The following is a 26,595-nucleotide window of genomic DNA, read 5'->3' as shown; positions in this document are numbered from 1 at the left end:
GCACGCGGTCTTTGTGATTGTTTCATCACAATTGTGTGAAGATCAGAGTATGAATTATCCATGATAAACTATTTTATTCGTTCCACTATTCCACTTGTCTCTTCTGGTGAGGTTGGTGTCTCCTACAAATCTCACGTATGCTATTTTGTGGCGTTTACACAATGTGGATGCTCCAACGGTATGGAAGATGACTTAAAATATTTTTATTGAGATGACATTGAGTCAATTTTTATCTTACAAAAGAGAGCAATTAGAGCAATTTATAATTTGAAGACGCGTGAATCTTTAAGATCTTTTTTTAAGGAAACCGATATCCTAACCCTGCCGTCGCTTTATGTTTTTGAAATAATCATGTATGTTAGGAAGAACATATGTGATTTTCCCACTAACGTCGATAAGCCAAAGGCTACTAGAAACACAGGGAAGCTTAAAGTTCCATCTTACAGACTGGCTAAAACCAAAAAGTCTTTTCTGGGAAATTGCATACGTTTTTATAATAAAATTCCAAAAAATATTATAAATGAAACGGATACAAAATTCAGATCTATTGTCAAGAAGACATTAATATCAAAGGCGTATTATAAAGTTAATGATTATATCATGGACAGGGATATTTGGAAATAATTCCGATCCGCATTAGCGATCCCTTCAAATAGCGAACCTACTGTGTTAAAAGTAAAGTTGTGTTAAATACTTGTGATGTATACATATCATTTAATAATATTGTAAATCTGTTTTAAAAAAAAATATATATATACCTCATTGAGTTTCTTGCCGGATTCTTCTCAGCAGAGGTTTTTCCGAACCGGTGGTAGATTTTTTTTGACATTCATAAGTGCTTGTTATAGCCTAAATTGAATAAAGATATTTTGACTTTGACTTTGACTTTGATTGTTTGAGGTGTTAACATACTATTTTTTAACTGTTACCTCTTCCACAAAGCAAAGCAGAGTGGTGGTCTTGGGCTGGCACTCCCTCAGGATCGACTTGGATTTGGATTATAACCTCGTCACTGCAAGAAATAAAACCATGCATTGGTCAAATCGGGTTGGCAGAGTTAAGAATCTAGAGGAAAATTGTTGGCGTTATCATGACACTAAGGCTGCACTGCAAGCGATGCAGTCCAGATAGTGCAGGACTTTCACTGCCTAAAAACCCGGCTCCATGTCCCCAACTCCCTGGAGTTTACTGTGGAGAGGGGAAGGTTGGAGGGGTTCTTTACCCATAGAGTCTTGCTTCAGCCATTTGCTGGAAAGCCGGGAGACGAGTATGCATTCTTCCGTTAGGCTCTGCGGGGTGCGTGGGTCAGTCTTTCTTGTTGATCACCATTGGTCTCTTCCTTGACCGACCCTAGCCCTTTTCAGCAGCGACTGTTAGATATTAGTATAGTAACCGCGGATCGGCAAGTGTAGCGTAGGACGTCCACCAACGAGATGGACGGTTGACCTGTTTAAAGCCGTGGGTTTACGGTGGATGCAGCCGCTTCCAAGCGAAGCAACTGGAGTTATATTGGGGAGGCACGAGTATGTCCAACCGTGGACGTCCTACGGCCTGGGGCGTGCATTCATGATGGGTAGCGCTAGTGTTGTTAGCTGCCTACCCTGGATTTGACCCACTGCACGTCATATCAGCAGAAGACTACTGCTGATATGGAGATGATGATGATGATGATGATGATGATAGTGACCTGAGTCCGCTAGCGGTGCCGCCGCACGCGCCGTCCCTGACAGAGGAGGCGCGAAGGGCGAGGCGCGCGGCGCCGGGCAGCGCGGCGTGTAGCGCCACGCGCCACGCTACGGACGCGCGGGAGCCGACACATACCGCGTGTACCGCCTCGGAAGACACTTCTAGATGCGGGTCGGTTAGCACCTGGATTTGGATCTGCAAGGGAAGTTACGTGATGACGTCTATCACAGAGCTAAAAATCGGACGGATTGCAGCGCAGTTCAAAACTTAATAGGGGGTCTCAACCTTGTTATCTCGATAAGAACTTCTGTAAAAGGAAATAAACAATTATTATTATTATTAACTGAATGCAGAGAGTTCGTAGGGGCTATATTAGAGTGGATTTTGTTCAGCTTCAAGTTCTTCAAGGGTTCTCTAGATAAAAGGCCTTCAGAAATAGTAGTGTAAGCGATAAAGCATAAGTAGCTAGCACTTTTGACGTCATTTTATATCGTGCTATCAAAGTTTCGTAACTGAGATGCATAATAAACACTAGGAGGGAGAAAGAAAAAGAGAGAAAGAGGGAGAGAGAGAGAGAGAGAGAAAAATGAGGTAGGAAAGAGAGAGGAAGAAAAGAGGTAGAAAGGAGAGAGAGAGAGAGAGAGGTTAGGAGAGAGGGATCAATTAATTTAGATTACTAAAGTTACTAAACTGACCATATTATAATTTGTTTAGAGATTGGTTGGTATACTTACACTCAGCGGTTCGTAAAGATAGTTGAAGATACGATATTGTATGATAGCAGAGTCGCCGCGCCTCAGTCGCTTTGGTCCGTCAGCGTGGATGAAAAATTCACGGAAAACCTGGAGAAAATGCCGTATGATTAAATACAGGATAAGAATAAATAGGCTGGGATGATGATTCATACCGCGATCCGCGGTGAGATTTCACGCCATGGAGGCATGGCTGCGGAGTGCAGGGTAAGACTTACCTGCGTTATCCTGCTTTTTCGCAGAAATAAGATTCCCAATGAGGGTTTTCACAGAGGCCAAATATCGCTAGATGGCGTTAGTATTGTCGGGTCCGTTTGACGTCTGACGTTTGCTTGCTATTGGCTCATTTAGTTATTTATCCAAAGTATTTATCCAATCACGAGCAAACGTCAAACGGACCTTACAAATCTTACAATACTAACGCCATCTAAGTAGCGATATTTCGTCTCTGTGAAAACCCTCATTGTTTCCGCGGCGAGATTTCACGCCATGGAAACATGGCTGGGCAAGACTTACCTGCGGTATTCTGCTTTTTCGCAGAAATACGATTCCCAATTGTTTAATTTCCATATTTCCTAACCCTCAATTTTCTTCCAAACCAAAATTTTTTCTCACTGTATTTTCTTATGTTTTTACAGAACATAATAGGTTGTTATAAGACAGTTCCGGAAAAAAATGGTTTCATAAGTTGGCAAATGAAAAACTTGGGATTATTATTTTTCCGAAAAGACAGAATCGCAACAAGCTGGCTCTTGAATTATCATCAGCCTATAGAGATCTTTTTGCGGGGCATAAAGGCCTCCTCAGTGCGGATTAAGAACTTCACTAACACCATCGAACTGCTTGACATGCTTCCCTAAAATATTCATGTAATTTCGTATATAAACTTAAAAATCACGTCATGATTAAGAGGCTTTTAGCTAAAAGCTGAAGCCTCTTAGCTTTTAGGTCAAGCCACTAAACTACCACGGCTTGTAAGCTTTTAAACTGGTGGGGAAAACTTGGGCCAGGACAAGGAAGTGGTGGGCGGGGCACATTGCTCGTAGGACTGATGGCCGATTGGGTCAGAAGGTTCTTGAATGGCGTCCGTGGACCGGGAGACGAGCTGTCGGTAGGCCTCCAACAAGATGGAGCGACGACCTGGTTAAGATTGCAGGATCGCGGTCAATGCGGAAAGCACAAGACCGGTCTGAGTGGAGAGCCTTGGGGAGGCCTATGTACAGCAGTGGACGTCTTTCGGCTGACATGATGATGATGATGAAGGAAGGAAGCTCGAGGAAGGTGGAGAATAATTGAGGAAAGACAAAGCCTCACCTGTAACACGGCGGGTTGCGAGACGGTGATCCCGTTCCGTGCGACGCAGAGCGCCGTTGCCTCATAGCGCGTGATGGCGTCCGGCGCGCGCGCCGCCGCCACCGCCGAGCCGTTCGCGCCCACCGCCACCAGCCGCCAGAGCCACGCCTGGGGATATGACAATAAATTCAAATCGTTTATTCTGCAAATAAGCCGCTTAAATAATTTTTTAAACTACCAGCGCTATTATAAAGACCATCATTGCCAAAAAGAATGCACCGCAAAATACTTGGCAGGAAGTAATTTTTCAAAATAAATAATTATAAATATAATAAAATAAAAATCCATGAAACAAAAATACAGGGATGGGGTCCCTTAGTTACAAAATTAAAACTAAACATCTTAAATAAAGTTTAACGTCACCCGCGCCAAAGAGCTTGACACAGGCCGAGTAAACATTGTTGAATTGATTCTGGAATTTTAAAAATCATTATGGTAATTCCTTAAAATTACATCGTGGTTTCCATCGACGATGCATCAAAACTCACTCACTGTGTGACTCTAAAACTTAGCGTTCGAATTATGAGATTTTATCTCAATCCCGTTCAAATATTGAGATAAACTTTAGCCTATGTTTTATTCCAGACACATACCAACCAAACAACCAACCAACCAAATCCGTCCAGCCGTTTTCCCGTGAAAGATTAACAAATAATAATTGTTACGAATTTATATTAAGTATCAGTAGGATCCTAGTTTCTATAGTTCTAGAGTCTCCACAATCTCAACCTAATAATGGAGAATTGTATAACGAGACAGGACGTAGTTCTGCAAACAGGAACCAACCCACACCTCCCCCCAAAGTTTAGATAAGTATGCAACAAGTTACTAAAATGCACCTTCTATCAACTCGATAGAGTGCATTGTCGTAACTTGTTGCATACTTATTTCAACTATGGGGGGAGGTGTGGGTTGGTTCCTGTTTGCAGAACTACATCCTGAGCGAGCCAACGTGTTCGTTCGGAAGAGATAAGTTCGCCTATAGCTTGGAAACCTTGGAAAGTGTCTATAAATAAACCTGTGTTTTCTGTATGTACAGTCAAGGGCAAAGACATCGATGCGGCCAAAGTTACAAAAATATGTATACACGTCTTTATGCTGTTAACATTAAGGCCGTGTATACATATTTTTGCAACTTTGGCCGTGTCGATATCTTTGCCTTTGACTGTACTACTTACTAGTGTTGGTGTTCAATAAAGTCATTGTATTGTATTGTATTGTACTCTACCTCCGAAAAGTCACTTCTCGGCGGAGTAGCGTCGTTCGCCACGAGAGGCGACGGAGCCTCGACGCAGCGGCGCGATGTAGGAGCTCCGCCCGCGGCGCGCACGCCTGCCGCCGCCAGCCACCGTGTTGTTAACTCCATGCTGGATGACGGGATGTCAGTGGTGTCTGTGGCTGTGGAAAAAATATACAACACAGTTTCAACCCGCGGCTTTGCACGCGTAAAATCCAGCAGTTTAATTGAAATTCCGGGATTTAATTTAATTCCTAGAAATATTACTGATGCATTATAACAACAGTATCAAATTTAATGACTAGGTACATACCCAGCGAATGAGATTTCAAGCTTTTATCCCGATCCCACACACACAAACTTTCGCATTACTTAGTAGGATTTATAAAAAGTTTTTGATCTCTGAAATCAATCTCCATCTTAGCTCGCTAATCCTGCCGTGAAGCAGCAGTGCTTGCACTGTTGTGTTTCGGTGTGGAGAGTAAGACAGCCGGTGAAATTACTGGCACTTGAGGTATCCCATCTTAGGCCTCTAGGTTGGCAACGCATCTGCAATCCCCCTGGTGTTGCAGGTGTCTATGGGCGATGGTGATCTCTTACCATCAGGAGACCCACTTGCTCGTTTGCCATCCAGTTGAATAAAAAAAAAAGCGTCATCGATTTTCGTTTGATGGATACGCTATGTAGGTTCTTGATTTTTTAAAGTGCTGGTAAACTTAAGTATGTACTTGTAACAGGAATTTTAAAATCGTCCAACCGAACAACGAACAAAGCCAAGTATAGAGCCAAACATTACTACGAATATTTACACGAACATTCTAGGGAACGCTCTACATAGTGATGCTCGTCAAAAACTTTAAAGAAAGAAAGAAAGAAATACATTTACTCACAACACTACACAAGACACAAAAATACCCCTGGTGTTGCAGATGTTTATGGGCGGTGGTGATCTCTTACCATCAGGAAACCCATAGTCAAAATACCATAAACGGGACTTATCACTCTATTATTACACAAATAATATCGGAGGGACGATCGGACGCTGTTAGTGTTGTGTGTCGGTGTGATGGGGTGACTGATAAAAGTGACCAAGTGCGGGTAGTTCGTGATACGAGTGCCGGTAGTATTAGTGATCAAGTGCGGGTAGTTCGAAGGACTCGCGCTGCTAGGCAGACTTGACACCCCACACTTTAGTCTACTCGTGACCACGGCAACTGTCACGTTGCCGAAACGTCGAGGTAAATATTACTTGTGTAATAATAGCGTGATAAGTCCCGTTTATGGTATTTTGACTATGAGTGAGAATCACGAAAGTTTAAAACGTTATATCAGGAAACCCACTTGCTCGATTGCCATCCTGCTTTAGCAAAAAGCTCGAATTTACCGTCATTAAAACATTAAAACATTTCGCTTGAATGTTAGCTAAATCGCTCCTGTTTCTTTTGTGAGCTCTTACCTGTAACTTAACGTTCGCAACAATGCTCATTATAAGTGAATGCTCAAATTCATTATCTTAGAGTTTCTGATTGGAGATATCAATTTTTTCGAGTTTGATTACAAAGTACTAGATAGAAGATGCTGTATCTCTGGAACTTTCTACAAAACTCACTCAAGAAGCACTCCCCAGCAGCGTCATATTCAGTAAGATTTCTATGTGCGTCTATCAGCCTCCTCAGCCGCTGTACGACGGCATCCTTTATAGACGGCGCGGGCGTCGCTCCCCGTGCGGCCACGTCCACTGCAGTCAGTGCGCAGAGGGAGAGTCCGTGTGTCGTGAGGGACAGGGACGCGCTGGCTCCGGGGGCCACTTGGCGAGAGAGCCAGCTGGCTTCTACCTGGGGATCAATAGATACGGTGGGATAATTTACACCTATTCTATGAAGATTCATAGATACCTTTTGCAGGTGGTAGGACCTTGTGCAAGGTCCGCCCGGATTGCTACAACCATCTTGCTCGCTAATCCTGCCGTGAAGCAGCAGTGCTTGCACTGTTGTGTTTCGGCGTGGAGAGTAAGACTTCCGGTGAAATTACTGGCACTTGTGAGGTATCCCACCCAACTTAGGCCTCTAGGTTGGCAACGCATCTGCAATACCCCTGGTGTTGCAGATGTTTATGGGCGGTGGTGATTTCTTACCATCAGGAGAGCCACTTGCTCGTTTGCCAACAAAGTCGAATAAAAAAAAACCTAGGTGCCTACCACAGTGATAACTAGCCAGATTCAAAATGATCAATCGTATCAATGTATGATTTAAAAAGCTAAGAGACAAGAATAAGTATTCTTATTTTTCATACAAATATCTACCCCGACTGGGAATCGAATCAGGGACCTAAAGCTCAGTCAGGTTCTTTAACCGCTCGGCAATCCGATCGTCTGAATGCTTTCGATTTCTGAGTTTTTTTAAAGAAATTAACTTGACTTACCTTATTAGCAAAGCACTCCTCCATCTCAATATACTTGCTGGCACTAACCAGCTCCCCTTTATAATAAAAATACGTGATCAAATGGCTGTCAGGGCACATCTGGTGCGTCACTTTGATCGGCAGCATGACCCTCAGTAAATGTCTGTCCAGGAGGGCATCGCTGGTGTTGCCTTCTGCCAGCTGGTAGGTGGAGTAGGCGAGGTTGGTCTGACTGCATCTGCTGTTCCTTGCTGCTGTGTAGATTTTGTTGGTTGAGCTAGATACTGGGCATTGGGTGGTGGCGCCCCAACGGTAGATGATTCCGCCACGAGTTATTACCTGAATATGAAAGCGCAGTACGAACTAAAAAAATGATTTGATGTGATTTGGATCACTGTTGGAAAGACCATCATTTGGAGTGTAAATGGCAAAGGAAGTTTACGGATTTTAAAAGGTTCCCAACCTACAACCTGCAATAATGATTTGCCTCATTTATGAGAATAATAATTTCCACAATGAGGGATGTAGTTTAAGCTCATGGCTTAACATTCGAGAAAGAAAAAGACATAGGATATAATAATATACTATAGGAATTTCGAATTCGAATTCAATGGGAATTCAGATTTTCGCTTAGGAATCTAATCAAAAGTAAAGTCTCTCAAAGGGTTGGTAACAGTGGCAACCCGCCATGTGATACCACTCGTGTTGGGTGTGTCCGTGGGCGGAGGTGATTGCTTCCCATCAGGTGACCCGCATGTTCGTTTCATCATCATCATCATCATCAGCCGAAACCTAAATATCCATCATCATCATCATCAGCCTAAATCGTTTGCTAGGGATAGAATATTAAGGGGGTGTTTCACCATCCATTGATTAGCGTTAACCGACGGTTAAATGTGATGCCGTCTCTGACTATTTGAACAAAACAAATAGAGACGACATCACACCTAACCGCCAGTTAACACTAATCAATGGATGGTGAAACAGCCCCTAAAAAAATTAAAACGTCCCCCTATTTAGTGCACCTTTATGGCACGTAAAGCATAATAATATCTGTCGAATTTCAAGACTCTGAATGAACCAATAAGCTGTATCTGTCAGTCCCGTTACTCTTTCATAGGCACAGATTCTGGTAACGTGTCCTTACCACAAAATGCACGGTCAGCGCGGTGTCAACGTCCTTAGAACTCAGGTAGAGAGGGACGAAGCTCCTGGCGGCGTTGGTGTCGCCCTTCAGAGGACCGAGGGCGGCGTGGAGTGCCCCCGTGTGGCGGACGGGCAGGTAGAGCGGGACCGATACCGTGCTGCTGTCGTTTTTGAGGGTTGCCTGATAAAAGTTAAGAAGACTATATGGACTAACTGTGTCGGCTTTGCATCGTAAATCATTCTTTAGATACAGGGGTTTACAAAATTTCAATGGGAATCACATTTTGGTTTTTATTGACTTTGCTTTAAAAGCAACCATGCCAAATTTCATGACTCTAAGCCCAGTGAACGTCTTCCATATACTGCCATGGGGCGGTTTCAGACTAGCGTTTTTATCCGCGCATGCGCGTCTATATACACGCGCGCTATGAACCGAACGCGCGTATTCATGCGAGTTCAATGCTCGAAGAAAACAAAACCGCATCAGTAAGCGCGTACACGCGCTACCAAAAACGAGCTTATACGCGCAGAAAAAACGCTAGTGTGTAATCGCCCTAAATAGGCCCGTCGCGCTCCTGACCCGGCCCGATACCGACCCGCACCCGTTGTCTGTGCGTTAGGCTTAGTTGTATGTAGCTAGCTTCTTAGATTGACTTACTTGGAATTTGTAGATCGCGTCACTGTCGTCATCCGCCGTGAACATGACGCGCACGACCCGCCCCGCGCCCGCCGTTGGTGTAACGTCGTCCATATACCGCCATGTAAATAGGCCCGTCGCGCTCCCGATCCGGCCCGCTAGTGTGTGTGGGGCTTAGTTGTGTAATCTATATCTTCTTAGATTGACTTACTTGGAACTTATAGATCGCGTCACTGTCCTCTTCCGCCGTGAACATGACGCGGGCGACGCCGCGCGCGTCGGTGACCGCCTCGTCGCAGGCGCCGGCGCGGCATACGCGCACGCGCTCGTTGGCTGCCGGCTTGTCGTCCCAACGAGTCGCTTTTATCTGAAGCAAGTATGGTACACACGGTACATGTAGTTATCAATCATCATCATCCCAACCCATGTAAGTCCCACTGCTGAACACACGCCTCCTCTGAGAATGTAAGGGTGTGGGCCGTAGGTCCCAGCCTGCCCGGTGTGGAAACTTCACTTCCATCTTTCATCAGGAGGGTTATTTATTATTCATTATGTTTTCTTTCACCGTAAAGTTCATCGTAAATTTCAAATGTAATTTCGTACATAAATTGCGCAAAAAACTCAGAGGTGCGAGCCCGGGATCGAATCCATGGCCCTCTGCTTGAAAGGCCATTAGGTCAAACCACTAGGTTAACCACAAACCACGGCTTCATGAGTTTGGGTTATATATGGCTAAGGACAACCCTAAGTTCAACAGCCAACTCAGGGTAAGTTAAGGGGTAGGTTAATCCTACCTTATCTTATAATATTAATTACAAAATGTGAAAATTTGTGAGTATGAGTGTGTGTGCATGTATGTTACTCTTTCACGTTTAAACGGCTGGAAAAATTTAGATGAAATTTGGAACATAGATAGCTGGACGTCTAAATAACACATAAAAAACACACACATACTTACTCACAAACTTTCGAATTTATAATATTAGAAGGAAGTACGATGTAGGTTTTTTTTTATTCGACTGGATGGCAAACGAGCAAGTGGGTCTCCTGATGGTAAGAGATCACCACCGCCCATAAACATCTGCAACACCAGGGGTATTGCAGATGCGTTGCCAACCTAGAGGCCTTAGATGGGATACCTCAAGTGCCAGTAATTTCACCGGCTGTCTTACTCTCCACGCCGAAACACAACAGTGCAAGCACTGCTGCTTCACGGCAGGATTAGCGAGCAAGATGGTGGTAGCAATCCGGGCGGACCTTGCACAAGGTCCTACCACCTATGGTACGTAAAATCCTTCACCTTCAGTTTATACGGTAGTCCAGGCGCGATGACGGCTCGGTGTTTGGCGAGGAACTCCAGCGTGATGGGCTTGTCCACGACCTGAGACACCACCGTGGTGTTCTGCCAGATCCTAGTGCCTTCCTCCTGGAAACAAACACAATATGTTACACCGATTGGGCCCAAGATCATTCGGCTCTAGCTACAGAGTTAAAAAGGAACATATATATATATTTTTTAATTAGATTTCTACAGAGTCAAGATTACATTATAAACCCGCTAAGTGCGAATCGGCCTCGCGCACTTGACTAATTGAACTCACTATTGAATATTTTGCATAGGAGCAAGGGCTCGCTAACTGTGGATATTCGTGGGTATACAAATTTGTACAGATGGAGCCCTGGTGTGCAATGCAACGACTCGCACATGACCCGGTTTTAAGATTAATGTTGTTTTTTTAAAAAAAATATGGCTCGCTGTCCATTGGAGGACAATTTTGCCAGTGTCTACGTAGTAGGTTTTCTAGAAAACGAAATATGAAGTTTTGTTTTTCCAGTCATCTTCGTTCTCGGTTTTGGATTACGGCGACAGAGTCAGAAAATAAAATACCATATCCAGAACTAGTTCGCATAATTTTCGCAAGTCATACTGTAATGTTTGTCCGAATTATTATTTGTAAAAAAAAACCACAGAAACCGTAAATCAATTATATAAAACAAAGTCGTGTTAGTTACACCATTTATAACTCAAGAATGGCTGGACCAATTTTTATAATTTTTGTGTGTATGATTTTGTCTTTGTCAGGAATAGGATAATAATAACTAATAATAAGTATAAAAACGTTACGTCTGCCAGGTCCGCTAGTTTTTACTGAAAACCTTTAAATGGTTATCCTATAGAAAACTGTAGGTTAGGTTACGTTTGTCTTATAATAAAATTTCAGTTATGACAAACGATACATTCGGAAAAACATTGACTTTGAATAATAATGCGAGTCGATACGGACCTCCAGAACTAACCTGAAAAGAAAAGTCAGCCACAACGACATCTGGTGGTGTCGCTCCATCAAGCCCTATCCTCCTGGCGGCAACGGCGTGTCTATGGCAAGCTTTAGGGGTCCGCAATCGGACGGCCGTACGGACTCCAGGAGTTTCGTCTGTATCGAAGTTGCCGCCGGCCCCCCGAAGGCGGATCACCAGCATGCCTTCTACGGCCTCTGTCCATGGGTATCTGTTGGAAGATTGAAGTATTATGAAGAGAAGTCTTTTTTTTTGTTACGAGACCTTCCTCTCATATCAAAGTGGTAAATTGGCGTACATTGGGTCAATTTCAGGGTAGATAGCGCTGGTTTGCACCGCAGAAGGGCCGCCACTCTCCACAGCAGGCACTGCCTACCTGATGTCTAGTCAATGCACATCATGATTCAATGTCACCTAATAAAGAAGGTCAGCGCAATAAAGTGGTCCAACCAAGTATATTTGGCTTCAGTATGTTTTGAAGTCGAGGAGGCCAAATGATTTGACTTATGGCCTCTTAAGCCGAGGATCGTGGGATCAAATCTGGGCTTACACTTCTGAGTTTTCGAAATGCATGCTGCATTGCATTTGAAATTTACTGAGCTTTACTTAATAGTGTGCAAGTCCCAAACCGCACTGGGCTCGCTTGGGAAACTATGGCCCTCAGTCCGAGAGGTCTGTGCTGATGGATATTTGGGAGTGTTGAAACAATACCTGACACAGACAGTCCAGACCAGCCGCTCGCTGGTCCTCAGCACCCTGGCCGCATGACGGACGCTCAGTTGAAATGGTGGTATTTCGTAGTTTCCCACCCAGAACTCTGATGCGCCCTGGAAAATGTTATGTTAGTCTTGTTAAGGTGAATTAAGACTAAACAAACTAATGATCATTAAATGTTAGACAAATTGCAGCCATATCGAAAATACAAACTGAGACATGGATGCACAGAAAAACCAGAAAAAGAGACCAGCGCTGGGAATCGAACCCAGGTCCCAGCAATCCGTGCTGCGTGCTATAACCCCTACACCACCGCTGGACAGGAATTTAGACACGAATTTTTCCTATGCATACATATCTCAGGTTGCTTATTTCTACTACGCTACTTATGCAGCAGCACTAGCGACATCTATGTTTTCGCTCTCATCGAGCAGTAGCGTAGTAGAAATAAGCAACCTGAGATATGTATGCATAGGAAAAATTCGTGTCTAAATTCCTGTCCAGCGGTGGTGTAGGGGTTATAGCACGCAGCACGGATTGCTGAGGACCTGGGTTCGATTCCCAGCGCTGGTCTCTTTTTCTGGTTTTTCTGTGCATCCATGTCTCAGTTTGTATTTTCGATATGGTTTCACGGGATACCCGTAAAAGTAACAAATTTGGAGTTGAAATAAAAAATACAAAAAGACTCCAAATAACCAATCATAAATTGCAGCCCCTAATTACCTTCAAATAAGCACCCGATGTTTGGACTCATCTAATACCGATATTTCTATAAAGCATCTAATGTTACTTATCTTGAAAGGCAAAGTGATTTTTGTGATTTACTTTCCTAAATTCGTAGTTCTGTTCTATGGCAATGGTTTATTTATAGCTTTTGAGTGTTACGATTTTTGTACAAACGTTCATTTTCAAATTGTGTGCTACCACCAAATTTTATGACACCGTGTATAGTCTGAAGCTTTATGATGATTTGGTGCTAATACCTGCGAGCCGTCTGCTAGTCGCGCGCGCACGGTCCACCGCCCCGGCGGCGCCTGCGCGTCCAGCTCGTGCTGCACCTGCCCGATGCCCAGTCGAGTGCGTACGCGCGCCCACGACGCCGCGCGGGTGCCTTCCCATGCGCCTCTTGGTCCCTCCAGCCATATTTCGTCAATCTGTAAACGGAATATACAAACGAGATAAGATTTTCATCCAATTTCCATTTGAGTAGGTAGAATCACGCAATGAGCTATGGAAAGAATCCGGAATACGGAAATTCGCTGATGAATTAAACGCCACCGACTATAGCTGAATATGCAAGTTGAAGTGGCAAATGTGCTACATCGCTCGAATAACAGATAACCGTTGGCGGATAAAGGTCCTCGAGTGGTGACCACAAACCGGAAGACGAAAAATTGGCAGGCCTCCTACTAGGTGGACTGACGATATCGCGAGAGCAACTTGGCGAGTTGCCTTTCATTGTGGCGTTCTAAGAGGGAGGCCTCCTGGAGGTCTTCTGGCTGATGATGATGAAGTCAAGGTTAGGTCCGAATCATTGAAAACGTTTGATCTTATTTCGTTCGATGAAAACTTATTCAATGTTTATTGTTCAGACTTTCTTCATTTGTCCAAGAACAGGCTACAGAGTCTCAAACACCATCGTAGAGTTGCCTATTTGTCTGTTTTTTACCGGATACATTTTAGTGAGCGTGCGCAGGAATTATATGTTCTTATTCCTCCATCTCCATTTTGCCAATGGATTTCCAGGCGGGGGAGCGTCTTCACCCTTATGTAGTTAGTGTTCCGTTAGTCTACACGAAGCGGTTTGCTTCACCTTTCATAATGCGAACTGCTAAGGAATGGAATTCGCTCCCGTCGTCTGTATTTCCGGATAAATACAATCTAGGGCTCTTCAAGGCTAGAGTGAATAGGTTTACTGAACCAGTGAGGTACACCTTTGGCCTAATCTGCACTTAACATCAGTTATGTAAAAAAAAACATTCTTTGAAATTATATCTTTTGAATTCTATGCACATTCTGTGCACAGACGAATGTACAACTGCAACGTTGCTTTCCTGACACAGCAAAGCGTGGATAAATATCTGATGCGACTCTAGGTATTTCTGGGGCCGGTAAGACGTGTCATGCAGATATTTTTGCACGGTGTGCTGTGGCAGATATTATGCAGGTGACTGTACCAAGGTTCCATTGGCACCCATTGGGTACGGAACCAAAAAAAACTTGCCTTCGCCTTTTAACCCATTAACTTTATTACAAGAACACATCACTTTATAAAACAGCATGTGCAATAAAAGTTTACAAGTTTATAATAAAAGTGCTCGTAGCCTCCTGACCTTCTTTGCCCAAAACAATGTTAAATATAATGACCCGGATAACTCACGTCTTAAATCGAGTTTAGCTCGACATGTTTCGGGCTAATCCGTAGCCCTTCGTCTCGTCGAGCTAAACTCGATTTAAGACGTGAGTTATCCGGGTCATTATATTTAATATGAGTGAGTCTCACGGTAGTTTCATGTTCAAAACAATGTTGTCAACAATGAATCATCCGGCAAGGTTGGTGATCGCATTCCATCATCAAGGGATTAACGGTTTTTAAAAGGTTTTGTACTTTAAAAGTAATGTTATAAGTTATAACGCACGCACATCCTTCCTAAATTTATTAAGTCCCAAAAATAGAAAAAAGTTTGGTGGAAACATACCAAATAAATACAATGATGCTCAAATTCAAATTCAAATTCAAAATTCAAACCTCGTGAGTTCTCGCATACAACGAATGTGGTGACACTACTTACCGGCACGGACAATACCGACCCAATATTTTGTGTTCACGCCCATAAAAAACTGGTGTCAAACTGACAAGAGTTTCTATGGGCGTGTACACGAAATATCAGGCCGGTATTTCCATGTCGGTATTGTACGGCCGGGAAATAGTGTCACCCTGCCGAATGTACCTACTTATAAAGCACGAATTTTTCATTGAACAAAGAATTTTAAGAGATTTGAATTAATAATCGTTTTGGATATTATAGCTGGTAACGGGTAACCCAAGTACCTATAGGTCTTAATACCAAATTTGTTAAAAAATTAGCCCTCAGGAGGCTATACAATATTTCGATGCAGCGTTATGACATGGTAGACTGTTGAAATTTTAGGTAAAAAACATTTGGTTTAGTTAGTAGGTAGATAGATTCTGTAGCAAATATTGTAAGAAACATACACACTCACCCTGCTTTAGGCCTTTAATTTCTATTGTATCCTATTAATTTCACATTGATTTCGTTACGTTCCTATACCTAATTAAATTAAAATAATTTGTTAGTTTCAGAGTATCAAATCAGATTAATGTGGACGAAAAAACAAAAGAAGTTGTATTTTTTTTCTAATACGTTAAGGTGTTGAAAAGTCCAAGTGGCCAGGATTATTAGCGGTAGCCTTTCCTTTAGCACAATATATTATTATTATTTTATTATTAAAAATAAAAATTTCACTTACTTATGACGCGTTTCTATGCGGCCAGTATTCTATTTGACGAGCAAAAAGTTTAATAAAAGTAAAATTTTACTGTTCTAATAAAAAAAGTGTATTTTTTTTAAATGAAGTCATCCCGGTAAATTGCAAAGTTCCCGCAGAATAGCATAAACAAAGTCTACGCGAACGGAGTCGCGGGCAATAGCTAGTATGTCATAAAACGAACAAAATATCCTCAACTTTCAGTCGGTAACATGTTTAATTGAGGAATAATTAACTGGCGATCGTCGTTAATGTATTCGTGATAGCAGACGCATACTGCATTAACCGTGTCATCTGCATTGCCCGGTTTACGCTTATTCTGCTAGATAATGCTAGAATTTACCCGTGGCTTTGCTCGCGTCATCATCATCAATGTTGGTACTCATGGGCGGTGGTGATTATTTCCCAGCAGATGACCCGCTTGCTCGTCTTCCTCCTTCCTGCTGAACAAAGGTCTCCTCCTTAGGACGTCATGAACGACCACTCGCAACTTGTATCCACCAGTTGCGCGCAACGCGATTCTCACGCACGCATGCACGTACACATTCACAAACACTCTTTTAATTAACCCCCCACGCAAAAAGAGGGGTGTTATAAGTTTGACCGCTATGTGTCTGTATGTCTGTCTGTGGCACCGTAGCTCTTAAGCGGAGGGACCGATTTGAATGCAGTTTTTTTTATTTGATGGCAGGTTTTCTAGCGATGGTTCTTAGCCCAAAGTGGGGGTTCTCCAACTTTTTGTTGGTAAGGTTATGTTGAGGTACCCTAGTTCTTTGTCCTTTGGCCTCTCGAAAGCAGATGCAGAAATTTATGAGCAAAATAAAACTGACACTTAGGGGCTGTTTCACCATCCATTGATTAGTGTTAACTGCCGGTTAAATGTGATGCCATCTCCGTCTATTCGAACAAAACAAATAGAGACGGCATCACATTTAACCGTCAGTTAACACTAATCAATAGATGGTGAAACAGCCCCTTATACTATTTAATACGAGAGCGAGATGGACGGTACGATACGAACTTCGAGTTTCGAGTTTCATAGTAGCCCTGCTGACTACGAAGCTTGAGGTCCCGGGTTCGATTCCCGTGTCGGGGCAGATATTTGTATGAAAAATACGAATTTTGTTTTCGGGTCTCGAGTGTTTAATATTTATTTAATTATATCTATATCTATAGAATTATATTTATCCGTTGCTTAGTACCCATAACACAAACACAAGCTTTGCTAAGCTTACCTACTTTGGGACTAGGTCAATTGGTGTGAATTGTCCCGTGTTTTTTTTTTTTTAAGTACCCACCTATATTTTTCTCAAACAAAACTACCCACAAATTGGATCTGATTTCAGCAATAACACACACACACACACACACACACACAAACATCACGCCTGTATTCCCAAATGGGGTAGGCAGACCACACGAAATGTTGCCGAATCGGAGCCACTTTTAGCAATTTTAGGTTTTAAGTTTGACAAAAACGGTACAATAGTGACAGGTTGCTAGCCTGTCGCCTACGGTATACCTTAACCTATATCCTCAGTCACCTCTTACGACATCCACGGAAGAAATGGAGAGCAATAACAGTTAGGATCAATAAAAGAAAGAAAATAATTTATTTATAACAGCAGTGACACATTAAACAGGTTAGAAAAAATTAAATAAAAAATGTTGCCGCTATAAAACACGCCTTAACAGTAAACAAGGTAGTATATGACGATTTAAATTTATTATTATGTTGTGGGTAGTTTTGTTTGAGAAAAATATAGGTGAGTACTTAGGGCGATACAGTGACAAATTAAAACGTTTGTTAAGTTCCCAATCCGCATTAGGCACGCTTGGGAACCAAGCCCTCCCGTTCTGAGTAGACTGTGCTGCAGTGAGACGGATATAGGCCGAGATGAAAAATTATACTTATTTTTAACCGAAACCTTCATCAGAATAAGTCATGACAAAGTGAAATTGGCTTAACATACGTTTGCCAGAATTAACGGGGCTAAGTAAATAAATAATCATTTACATTGTATGTTACAAGCGAGTTTGCCTTGCCGGGTCATGGTCCTGTCATCGTGCAGCGATTATAATCTACTAGCTGTTGCCCGCGACTCTGTCCGCGTAGAATTCGTTTATTGTTATCCCGAGGGAACTATGCAGTTTTCTGGAATAACAACACAACTCTCATATTTTATGTCCTCCCCCGGGACTCAAACTATCTGTATACCGAAATTCAAGTAAACCGATTCAGTGATAATATTAATAAAATAAATATCACGGGACAATTCACACCAATTGACCTAGTCCCAAAGTAAGCTTAGCAAAGCTTGTGTTATGGGTACTAAGCAACGGATAAATATAATTATATAGATATAGATACATACTTAAATACATAGTAAACACCCAAGACCCGAGAACAAACATTCGTATTTTTCATACAAATATCTGCCCCGACACAGGAATCGAACCCGGGACCTCAAGCTTCGTAGTCAGGTTCTCTAACCACTAGGCCATTCGGTCGTCATAATGGATTAAAATTGGTCGTTAGTGGATTTAATGTGCCTACCTAAGCGAGCCTAAGCGTAAATCTAGTGTTATAATATAGAAAGTCATAAAGTTATTTTGTCATCATTTTTGTTCGTCGTACTTTTTTTCCCGCCGAAACCGTAACTTTTCAGTTTTTTTTAAATGGTCACCTGTAGCACTCTGTCTTTACTATTATACGATAAACAGGTATTGAATTTCTGGTGGTCCGACCAGGTTTTTTTTTATTATTTACGACTAACAAACGAGCAAGTGGGTCTCCAGGGGTATTGCAGATGCGTTGCCAACCTACAGGCCTAAGATGGAATACCTCAAGTGCCAGTAATTTCACCGGCTGTCTTACTCTCCACGCCGAAACACAACAATGCAAGCACTGCTGCTTCACGGTAGGATTAGCGAGCAAGATCCAATACAAACTGTCGCATCTATAATATTAATAGGACAAGCTTATACCCGCAGCTTCCTATATTCTATTTGTTCTAACATGATTCAAATGACAGATGCCAAACTGACGGAACTAGAGTCCCTCCTACTGTTACGCAAACTATCGATACTTTTGCGTGTACCTAGTGCTAAAAGTGGCAATAGCATTATTTTGATGATTTAAACGTTATGCTATCGAACTGAGTCTTATTTTAATTTTAAAATATAATTTATTTAACACTTAGTGTCACTTTCCGACTCTGACAAACAATCTTGCAAATTAATTAGAAGTTCGTTTATTTTACTGCTTTTTTTTACCGATAACCCTCACCTCTAGCAATTGCGGCCTATTAAAATAACAGTTTAAGGGCGTTCATTAAAGAAAGTAAGTTAATATAGCACAGTGCCTACGCAGTAACTTAGTAACAATCAGCAGTTTTAATGTAATTTCATTTTTTCAAACATGCTCGGAAATGTATGCGTTAATGTCACGAAATGGAGACATGAAGTTTCTCATTTATGGCTCCCTACCACCTCCCTACATAACTTCTTGGCCTAGGCCATGAAGTATGTATGAAAATCCATTATTGTCCGCTGCTCTAACTTTTTAAATTTGCTTACTAACATTAAACTGACAAAGGAAAAATTACGAACAGCCAACCACCACTACTCTGTAAGCATTTGCGATACTGCGATGCGATGCGATGCGATGCATGGATGGATGGATGGATGAAATATTTCCTCACATTGTTTGAGAAAAGCATTATACAAACCTCGGCCAGAACAGGGATTGCCGAACTCTTCCATCAATCCCTTACTTCATGGCCTCTGCAGTAATGTACTATTTTTTTTTAATCTATGTTGGAAATAATAAAAAATTACTTACCGCCTCATAAAGTTACATAATCATGCATTATGTGTCATTTGAATCATCTTAGAACACATAGAGTAATATACAACTGAACCCCTATGGGAATGAATTCCCATAATTTATATCGCGGTATGCGATAGTTCGATACATAACTGGGTTTGTACAACTCAAGCCAGTTCTAGAGACCGTCCTTTCTGCCCTTGCCGTAAAACTTGATTTCAAATGCTCCACTTAAAAATAATAACCTTTTTACAGCTCTCAGAATTTATGGTTCCACCAAAACAACATTATAAATATTTTAATTAGTTCTCATATCATCATCATCATCATCCCAGCCTGCAATGGTGTGTGTGAAGTTCCTAATCCGCACTGGGCCCGCGTGGGAACTACGGCCCAAGCCCTCTCATTCTAAGAGGAGGCCTGTGCCCAGCAGTGGGACATATATTTTAGCGCAAATTTGATCAAATTCATCATCAGCATTTACCTATCATCCCAGCCTATACACATCCCACTGCTGGGCACAGGTCTCCTCTCATATTAAAAGGGCGTGGGCTGTAGTTCACAGATAGCCCAGTGCAGATTGGGAACTTCACACACACCATTGAATTACTTCGCAGGTTGTGCAGGTTTCCTCAAGATGTTTTCCTTCACCGTAAAGCTCGTGGTAAATTTCAAATGTTAAACTCAGGCGCGAGCCTGGATTTGAAGCCACGATCCTCTGGTTAAGAGACCATAGGTTAAACCACTAGGCTACAACGACCTACAGCACGGTAAATCTAATACAAAGTAGGTAGGTATAATAAATTACATGACTATCCCAAATACATAGTGATATACGATACTCTACCTAGTGGATTCCAAAGAGACTATTATTAGACAAGGCAGGGCCATTAAAATGTGGTAGCTCCTTGTTAGGAAAATACCACTCTACAACGACGTAAACAATGAAAAAATTAACGTAGGAGTCAAATATCGAGACGGGCGCCAAGGTACTAGTATTTTTATTATTATTTAAAAAACACTTTTTAGGGTTTCGTACTTCAGTTGGCAAAAGAGGATCACTTTGTTGTCCGTCCATCCGTGCTTCTGTCAATATGTATGTATCGCTGGACGCTGACATGCTTTTACACAGAGTCTATGTCATAGACCAATTAAGTATCTGATGTTGCGTCATTCATGTCACGTCACTAACGTCACGTCGTTTACGACGCGTCGCTAACATTGAATCACTGAAGTCGCGTCACTGATGTCGCGTCACTGATGTCGCGTCACTGATGTCGCGTCACTGACGTCGCATCACTGAAGTCGCATTATTGTTTTTTCATATAAGAGGGGGAAAACGAGCATGCTGACGTCGCTTCACCAATGACGCCTGACTGTACACGTCTCAAGAATTATTGTCTAAAACCTACATTTTAAAATAATATTGCTTTCATATCAAAGTATTACGGTTCAACTATCAAATAACAGATGGGGCTAGTTTCACCATATTTTGTATGTAATTTTGGAGTTGTTTAATGATTTAAAATGTTTGTTATGTTATTTAAATTATACTTAATGTTGTGTCATAGTTCTAACACCAATTCATACATGTTTTTCTAAAATTATTTGATTTGTAAAGTTATCCACAGATGTCGTTATACCGCACCTACAACAAGCTAACGATACGCTTATTTAGATTGTATATAGTGTTAAGATTGATGATGTTCCATCGTAGCAAACCAATAGTAATCCAGTAGCAAGCAAGTAGGCTTTGCTAATAAAGACCAGTGCAACGAGAAGTGCATTCTTATTTTTGGGACCCTTCAGTTCAGTACACAGACATCGCCTCACAGACGTAGCATCATTGTCGTCGCGTCACTTACGCCGCGTCACTGATGTCGCATCGCTGTTTTCACGGCACTGAAGTCGCGTTTCTGACATCGCGTCACTGACGTTATGTCAGCGGCATTGACGGCGCATCACAGACCTTGCATTACTGACGTGGCGCCACTGACGCTACAGCCTATGAACTCACGCTGCCATGCACTGGAGCTAAGTCAGCCCGTAGGACTAGCGCGCGCACGCGCAGCGTCTCCCCGGGCCGGTAACGCCCACGTTCCGTGTGCAGCACGATCAGGCGCCCGCTGGCGATGCGGACGATCACACGCCGCACCCACGTACATTGCGCCAAGGGGTACCTATGGAATCGGAAAACATAAGCTTAACCCTTAAATTGACAAAATTTAAAAGCTCATGTTTCTCGTTAATATGTAGCCAAAAAAAATAACAATAAAAAAACTAAAAGGTGACTATAATACATTTTCGTGCACACTGTCAATTAAAGCGGCAATTACACTGCGTCGTTCAGCTAATGCGGTCGCCGAATTTGTTTTAAACTTCGGCGAACGACTGTCGCCTTTACATTAGTCTGAGCGTCTACTCGCGGCCATATTTAGGCGGTGGCAGCTGTAACTCGCCGAGCGGCCGACTACCGTGTTCTTTACACTTTTGCGGTCGCCGAATGCAGCATGCAGCGAACGACTCAGTGTAATTGCCGCTTTACACTGCAGCGGAAGCATGGGGGAGGCCTATGCCAATACAGTGGACGTCCTATGGCTGACATGATGATGATTAGAGCAGAACGCGTTGGGTGTTTTCAGGAGGATTCTAAAACTGAAGGGGTACCTAGTCATTTTGGCCTTACAAACATTGCTTTGAAGAATTTTCGATATCGAAAATACAAACTGAGACATGGATGCACAGAAAAACCAGAAAAAGAGACCAGCGCTGGGAATCGAACCCAGGTCCTCAGCAATCCGTGGTGCGTGCTATAACCCCTACACCACCGTTGGACAGGAGTCTAGACACGAATTTTTTTCCGAGAGCTGGTCTCTTTTTCTGGTTTTTCTGTGCATCCATGTCTCAGTTTGTATTTTCGATATGGTTTCACGGGATACCCGTAAAGTAACAAATTTGGAGTTGAAATAAGGAATACAAAAAGACTCCAAAAAACAATCAGAATTTTCAATCTTTAGAATCTGGTGAAGCTAGGCAATAAACCTATTGTAGAGAATCATCGATGCCGCACGGCTAAACCATTATTGAAATGTCTGGATTTCGAAAAAAATCCCATGAAGTTCCTCAAGAATATCATTGTGGTCGTTGCATAAAAATACACTCGTGCCAAATTTCATGTCCCTAAGCCTAGCGGTTAAAATTTCGTTATTTTATCCTGATCCAGTGGGGGTTATCGGGAGAAAAGTCGTCTAAGAGTATGTGTTGTTTGTTTAAGAAGTTCAGGTTAGTATCTCCATACGAAATTAAGAAGTTTTTTCTTAATCCGCATGCACGCAGGCACATCTCACAAACTATCGCATTTATAATGTTAGTAAATAAAATACACATTTCAACCACCGCATTTTCTCTAAAAGCTTGTTTTTTTGGCTCTACAATAACAAACAGTTCTCTCCATGTAAGGCACGGCCCAGATTCTCCACCAATCAAGTTTCCGTACATGCTCATGTAGAATTTGTGTCCTACAAAAACCAAGGTTGAGTTATTAGCTATGGTTTGCGATGTTGCGAGGAATGTTGCCGGTTCAGATTACAAATTCAAAAATCGCGACTGTCTTCATTTATTTTAAAAGAAATAAAAAAGAAAAATGAACAAATAAATATTGTTAAGTAACTTAAAGTTCAACAATCGGGACTCATTTAAAATCGTCACGCCAGCTAATAATTCAAATTGAGTTCTAGACTACTACACCTTATTTTTCCTTAAAGGTGGTTGGGTTTTTGATTCTTAGGGTTCCGTACCCAAAGGGTAAAAACAGGCCCCTATTACTTAGAATCCGCTGTCTGTCATCTGTCCCTCTGTCACCAGGCTGTATCCTCATGAACCGTGATAGCTAGATAGTTGAAATAGTTGAATTTTTCGAATTTCGTAGTAGCCCCTCAGGGCCGAAAGTTATTTGCGCATGATGGTGGCCTCACTTCGGTGGTGAATCAGAAACGCCGTCTAAAGCGCAATCGCATTAACCTAACCTAACCAACAAAAAGTTGAAATTGTCACTTTAAAGTTTTGATAATACATGTCTAGGAATCATCGATGGAGAACCTGATTTTCAAATAATAAAGCCGCATTTCAGACAGACACAAATAGCGGTCAAACTTATAACACCCCTCTTTTTGCGTTGGGGTAAAAAAAGGGGTTTATCTCACCTTATGCTGACTGTCACCTCAGCTTTGGTATTGGGTAGTAACGGAACAGGCAAGTCCAAGCAGCCGCCATCACCTGCGAATTGAGAAATAGTAATTACGATTGCAATAACAATTATTCAAATCAAGTAGAAACAGGAAATTGCGTTGCTTATATGTTTCCGGCTTTCTTCGGGTCACAATTTGCTGTTGGGTAAGTTTGATAGGTCATACAGGAACTTAATTTTTTAGGGTTCCGTACCCAAAGGATAAACCGACTTCAAACTGGTACCTAGATTAAGGTCAAACAAAAAAGGTATTATTTTTTGCTTTTCAGTTTTTTCGGTGGTTCAATTTTTTTATTAAAAAGTTTTTATTTTATACTTTTTTCCCACCCTTGAGGTGTTTTTTTCCGAAATGTATATAATACCAACTTCAAGGTATACCCTATCTAATAAAAAAAGAATTATGAAAATCAGACTACTCTGTAAAAAGTTATGCCTGGTCATACAGTACAATCAGCGACTGAACAATCAATCATCCCCTGTTTTCCTACCCTTAGGGTAGGAATATTTTTTCCAAATTTAAATGGGACCACTCTCGGGGTATACGCTTTCCAATAAACAAAGAATACATAAAAAAAATATATACGCGTCGACTTGAGAACCTCCTCCGTTTTTTTCGTCGGTTAAAAAGTAGGAATTATGAAAAAGTGAAAACCCACAATTTTTCTACCGCAGCTTAATAGCCTTAAAATTGCGACTGCGAAGCAACAGAGGTTTTTCGGAACAAAAGCTATCTTTTTTTGATATTGTTAAGTGCTTGTTATAGCCTAAATTGAATAAAGATATTTTGACTTTGAAGCTGATGATGATTGTTTCTTACCAGGAGGCAGTTCCCTGGTAGCCGTAGTCTCGTGCCCAGCAGCACTCAACGTCAGCAGTACAAGAGCTGGTCCATCGGGAGCAAACCGGGATACACAGGCGCGGCTGCTGCTGCCAGCAGTGAGGGCCCCCGGTAGGAGGAACAGATGGTTCTGATCCGTGCAGGGGTTGGTGCTGCAATGATAGGTGAAGCTGTTGAATATTATAAGTATATAAACAGCACAGGATAAATTGGTACCAATTAACCTGATGCTAAAGTACCTAAGCAAACCAGAGTGTCATGGGACTATAGACGACCAAATGGCCTAGTGGTTAGAGAACCTGACTACGAAGTTTGAGGTCCCGGGTTCGATTCCCGTGTCGGGGCAGATATTTGTATGAAAAATACGAATGTTTGTTCTCGGGTCTTGGGTGTTTAATATGTATTTAAGTATGTATCTATCTATATAATTATATTTATCCGTTAGTTTTTTGCTAAGCTTACTTTGGGACTAGGTCAATTGGTGTGAATTGTACCGTGTTTTTTTTTTTTTTTTTTATAGACATGCGTACCTTATAAAGCACGAATTGGTTATTGAATACATAATTTTAAGAATGTTGAAATAATATCGTAAATAACAAAGCCCGTGACGTGCTAGCACCACTAGCATTCTGCTGCGTACTCAATATGCCATTACGTCAAGTCTAAGGGGCTGTTTCACCATCCATTGATTAGTGTTAACTGACGGTTAAATGTGATGCCGTCTCTATTTGTTTTGTTCGAATAGACACTAATCAATGGATGATGAAACAGCCCAAACGTTTAAGTACTATACTTTTTTTTTTTGCATTAGAAAGAAGGTAAGCGATCTTTTTTATTGAAAAACACTTTTGAAAAATAAGTCACAGCAAATACGTAACAATTAGCAAGGACGTATGATAATTTACATTATTTTGGTATCATAAGTAATAGTTAGTGTTTTATTAAAAACGTTTTTCAATAAAAAAAACTCGTCAAGATTGTTTACCTTATTTCTAATGCTAAAAAAACGAAGTATACATCTGTTTAATAAATTAGGTCTAAGGAGGTCAATACTCTGATTAGAGTACCTACTCACTAAACGTCAACCAATGTGTAACGATCTGTCACACACAATACACCTTAAAAATTGCGCCTTTTAATTTTAGCTTTGTACGTTGAGAACTTAAGACAGTTGTTGTGTTAGCAAAGTGGACATTAATTTCCCACTTGTTACCAATATCGACCTAAAGGTTTTGTATGTAAAGATCAGATAGGATAGTCATCGAAAAGGCGTTATGAAATGTCGTCCCGTGAAGATTCCCACAAGTCTGTTTTTGCCATTGTATCTATAGAGGATTCCACTCCGTTAGGACAGTACACAGAGCGCAAACAGTACAGTCATTAATATCTGCCACAGCGGAGCGTGCAATAATATCTGACATGTCCTACCGACGCTAGAAATAGGGGCTGTTTCACCATCCATTGATTAGCGTTAAATGTGATGCCGTCTCTGTCTATTTGAACAAAACAAAAAGAGACGGCATCACACCTAACCGCCAGTTAACACTAATCAATGGATGGTGAAACATCCCCATAGAGTCGTATCAGATATTTGTACACGCTTTCTCACGTCAGATATTGGCTCAAAAACCCACCTGCTGTAGAATAACTTTAAATAAAAAAAAAGGTCAAGTGCGAGTGCGAGCGACTCGCGCATGAAGGGTTCCGCACCTCGGTACAATGTTTTAAAAACAAATAGTTCAGTAATATTTTTTTGTAAAAAAATCTAATACAAGCTTTTTTTGTCGGCGGTACTTTTTGCCCCTGGGTACCAAAGTAGGTAGTCCTCAAGACGAATCAAATGAGAACAAAATAGATGCGGTCGTGTCGTTTTATTACAGAGTTCCTATGGCCAACATCTAACTTCATCATCAGATCAGCTCTACGTCATAATAATATTGCATTGTCAT

At 41.7% G+C, this 26,595-nt stretch overlaps 1 protein-coding gene across 1 annotated transcript in view; it reads right to left on the bottom strand.

Moving 5' to 3' along the window:
- LOC141435321 (pregnancy zone protein-like) overlaps positions 1-26,595 on the bottom strand; it is a 51,379-nt gene that overhangs the window by 16,679 nt on the left and 8,105 nt on the right. Inside the window, exons 2-17 of the mRNA XM_074098028.1 lie at positions 24,626-24,798; positions 23,765-23,837; positions 21,580-21,742; positions 13,207-13,377; positions 12,221-12,336; positions 11,510-11,720; positions 10,512-10,637; positions 9,423-9,578; positions 8,576-8,755; positions 7,450-7,767; positions 6,638-6,863; positions 5,020-5,189; positions 3,753-3,899; positions 2,421-2,528; positions 1,688-1,881; positions 930-1,012 (exon numbers count right to left, since the gene is read on the bottom strand). Of these exons, the coding sequence (XP_073954129.1) occupies positions 930-1,012; positions 1,688-1,881; positions 2,421-2,528; positions 3,753-3,899; positions 5,020-5,189; positions 6,638-6,863; positions 7,450-7,767; positions 8,576-8,755; positions 9,423-9,578; positions 10,512-10,637; positions 11,510-11,720; positions 12,221-12,336; positions 13,207-13,377; positions 21,580-21,742; positions 23,765-23,837; positions 24,626-24,798 (2,615 nt within the window). The remainder of the gene's footprint in view (positions 1-929; positions 1,013-1,687; positions 1,882-2,420; positions 2,529-3,752; positions 3,900-5,019; positions 5,190-6,637; positions 6,864-7,449; positions 7,768-8,575; positions 8,756-9,422; positions 9,579-10,511; positions 10,638-11,509; positions 11,721-12,220; positions 12,337-13,206; positions 13,378-21,579; positions 21,743-23,764; positions 23,838-24,625; positions 24,799-26,595) is intronic.

This window comes from Choristoneura fumiferana, chromosome 14 (assembly GCF_025370935.1).
Source record: "Choristoneura fumiferana chromosome 14, NRCan_CFum_1, whole genome shotgun sequence".
Classification (NCBI taxonomy): domain Eukaryota; kingdom Metazoa; phylum Arthropoda; class Insecta; order Lepidoptera; family Tortricidae; genus Choristoneura; species Choristoneura fumiferana.
The sequence above is the reverse complement of the archived record's forward strand: the minus strand, read 5'-3'. Positions and strand labels throughout refer to the sequence as shown.